Source organism: Notechis scutatus, chromosome 12, assembly GCF_049901735.1.
Source record: "Notechis scutatus isolate UNSWTSFEM ecotype Mainland chromosome 12, rNotScu1.2, whole genome shotgun sequence".
In the NCBI taxonomy this organism is placed as follows: Eukaryota; Metazoa; Chordata; class Lepidosauria; order Squamata; family Elapidae; genus Notechis; species Notechis scutatus.
The window spans coordinates 11,483,150-11,486,350 of NC_142020.1; the positions used below are offsets into that span (position 1 = coordinate 11,483,150).

General features: G+C 41.2%; 1 protein-coding gene across 2 annotated transcripts in view; it reads left to right on the forward strand.

Annotated features, from left to right (window-relative positions):
* COQ7 (coenzyme Q7, hydroxylase) overlaps positions 1 to 2,053 on the forward strand; it is a 6,854-nt gene extending 4,801 nt beyond the window's left edge. For both annotated transcript variants that reach the window (XM_087973383.1, XM_087973382.1), the window contains exons 5-6: positions 674 to 742; positions 1,528 to 2,053. In XM_087973383.1, the coding sequence (XP_087829509.1) occupies positions 674 to 742; positions 1,528 to 1,605 (147 nt within the window). In that variant the 3' untranslated portion in view covers positions 1,606 to 2,053. The remainder of the gene's footprint in view (positions 1 to 673; positions 743 to 1,527) is intronic.
* Positions 2,054 to 3,201: the final 1,148 nt, after the last annotated feature.

The window sequence follows — 3,201 nt, forward strand, 5'->3', positions numbered from 1 at the left end:
ATGACTAGGGAATTCTGGGAGTTGAAGTCCACACACCTTAGATTCCTCAGTATGACTGAGGAATTCTGGGTATTGAAGTCCATACTCCTTAAAAGTTTCTCAGGATGACTGAGGCATTATGGGAGTTGAAGTCCACACACCTTAAAGGGTCCTCAGTACAACTGGGGAATTATGGGGATTGAAGTCCACACCCCTTAAAAATTTCTCAATACGACTGGGGAATTATGGGAGTTGAAGCAGGTAGATGGGTGGGTGGATGGATGGATGGATTTGAGAAAGAATCTGACGGGCCAAACTTTCATAAGTTCAGCATTTACCAACATTTCACTATTGAATGAAATTTCTTAAATTTCCAGTGGAAGCAAAAGATGTTCTTAACTATGTGTGGTATAAAACCTTATTGATCACTTCTGTAGCTAGAGTGCCAGCTTGCCAGTCCTCCAAAATAATGGTTGAAAGTCTGTTTTAAGAACTGATGACAAGTCCTGGTTTTGGGTCAGAGAGGGAGGCAGGAGCTGAAAACAGGCACTTGAAAGCCATATGCTCCTCTGATATTGTAGATTTTCATTTAAAGTGTATCCCCAAAATGTTGACATTTCTGGCATTTTTAAAAACCAGTTAACATATGTTTTCTCCCTTGACTTGCTTCTGGGATACAACTCCCACCCACCAGATCATCAAGAAATTTCGCGATGAAGAGATGCAGCATCACGACACTGGACTTGAATACGATGCTGAACTGGTAAGTTGGCAACAAACCTCCTCAGAATTTGCCTACTCAAAAGCACCCATGTGCTGGCTCAGGAATTCTGGGAGTTGAAGTCCAGTAGACCTGGTTATCCACCTGTGCTTGATATGTCTATCAGGACATACTGAGGAGAGACACGAGTTGCAAGAATTTCAGCAACTGGGCCCTTTCCCACATGCAACCCTAGATCTCAAAGCATCTAAGGGTGCTTTGAATTTTCATCATGTTCGTTTTTGCTGCCTTTTCTGGAAACCCAGAAGCTGGTAGGTCTCTTCCCTGGGAACAGAGGAGCCTTCAAGGGAACTGTTTACAAAACCATGAATCATGAATCCTTGTAGAATTGGAGCAATTAAGGCAGAGTTTCTTAAAATAGCATTTAACAAAATAAAAAGAGTTGGACCTTGGAGGTCTAGTCCAACCCTCTGATCAAGCAGGAAATCCTATAACATTCTGGACAAAATGGCTGTCGAATCTCTTCTTAAAAACCTCCAGTGATGTAGCACCCACAACCTTTGGAGACAAGCCAGTCCACTGGTTGATTGTTCTTAGGAAATATCTCCTGAGTTTAAGCTGGATCTCTCTCTAGTGATCTTCCACCCCTCCTTGTCCTGCCCTGAGATGCTTTGGAAAATAAGCGCATCTGTTCTCCTTTGCCCTGAATAACTGGAATAGCAAAAGCAGTTTTAGTCTTGAGTTGTTGCTGGTAGCCGTTTTTTGAAGATAACGGAAAATATAAAACAGTTCTAATATTCAATGTTCTTTCTTTTTTTCTTGCATAGACTCCGGGATATTCCATTTTGAAGAATGCTATACAAGTTGGTTGTAAAGCAGCAATATTTTTATCAGAAAGAATTTAGATTTGGCAGTGGTAGATTTATCGTAAATTAAGAGATGTTCAAGTAGAACAAAACTATCCTTATACCTTATTGGAAAGTCTATATAGATGGGAATTCTTTTGTTTTCTTCATTGTTCCTGTCAGTTGGGGAAAAACGATGGTTACCATTTCGACTGTCTGAAATTGTTGGAAACTTGCTGGATAGGTTACACAACTGTTTTTCATATGCTTTCCACCTGAAAATGACCGCATTTTGCTGCCATTTTGGGGGGGGCAATTGCAACATCTTTTTTCAACGAAAGGGATTCCATATAGAATAGCCATTTTGCCTTCCTTCCCAAGATACATTAACTTATTATTAAAGTTTGTACTGAAAAGCAAGTTCACACTGCTTAAAAACCAATTGTGTTTTCTAATGGAAGATTCAGGAGTAGATGCTTGTGGAAATAAATGGTGCTTCATTCCAAAACTTTTAAGCATTATTTTTAAGCTTTTAAAAAAAACTTTATTTAATAATAATAGTAGTAATAATAATAATCTGCCAATGCATCACGCAGTTCTAAACACTTGGGAAGTGTTCGACTAGTGATTTGTGATACGAAACCCAGCATAGTTATCTCGTTTGCTGTGTACACTGTCATTTTTGTGAACAACAACAAAACAACAACAATAATAATAAGTGGAGGAGAACAGCTTTAGTGGGGACGGATGTTGTAAAACATGTCAGACATATAACATGCATTGCAAGTAGTCCTCAACTTAGGACCACAATTGAGCCCAAAGCCTGTTGTTAAATGAGACAATTGAGTTTTATGACCTTTGTTGCCACAATTATTAAGTGAATCACTGCGGTTGTTAACTTAGTCACACGGTCATTAAGTGAATCTGGCTTCCCTATGGACTTTGCTTGTCAGAAGGTTACAAAAGGGAGACCACATGACCCCGGGACACTGCACCCGTCATAAATACGAGTCAGTGTCTGAATTTTGATCACAGGGATGCTGCAACATGTGAAAAATGGGCGCAAGTCATTTCAGTGCCGTTTTAACTTCAAACGGTCACTAAACGTCATAAATCAAGGACTATCTGTGTAGCCTACTACACCTAACATTTTATTATTATTGTGGTTTATTGCACAGTTGTACAGATGTTTAGATTGGATTTGGCATTTTTAATCCACTTAACAGTATTTAACTAACTTTATTGCCACTTTAAACATACACCGATCGGTATACATGAAAATGAAATTTCGTTGCGTATAGCAGCTCTCAAGAGTCACCACCTCCAATATGCACTACATCAGGGGTGTCAAACTAGATTTCATTCAGGGCCGCATCAGAGTTGTGTTTGACGGAGGGGGCTGGCCACAAGGCATGGCCACCTCAACATCACTCATCAAGGCTCCATTTTCAGCCGCGAAGGCCCCCTGCAGCCCTCTGCCAGTGAAAATGCAGTTTGGGAAGCTCTCCCATGCTCCGTTTTTGCTGTCAGAGGCACCGTGGGCCTGTCCTTTGCTGGGCGGTCCCGCGGGCCAGATCTAAGCACCCTGTGGTCCGAATCCAGCCTCTGGGCGGGGTGGGCTGCTAGCGTTATGGCCAGTTTGGCAAACCGCCAAAT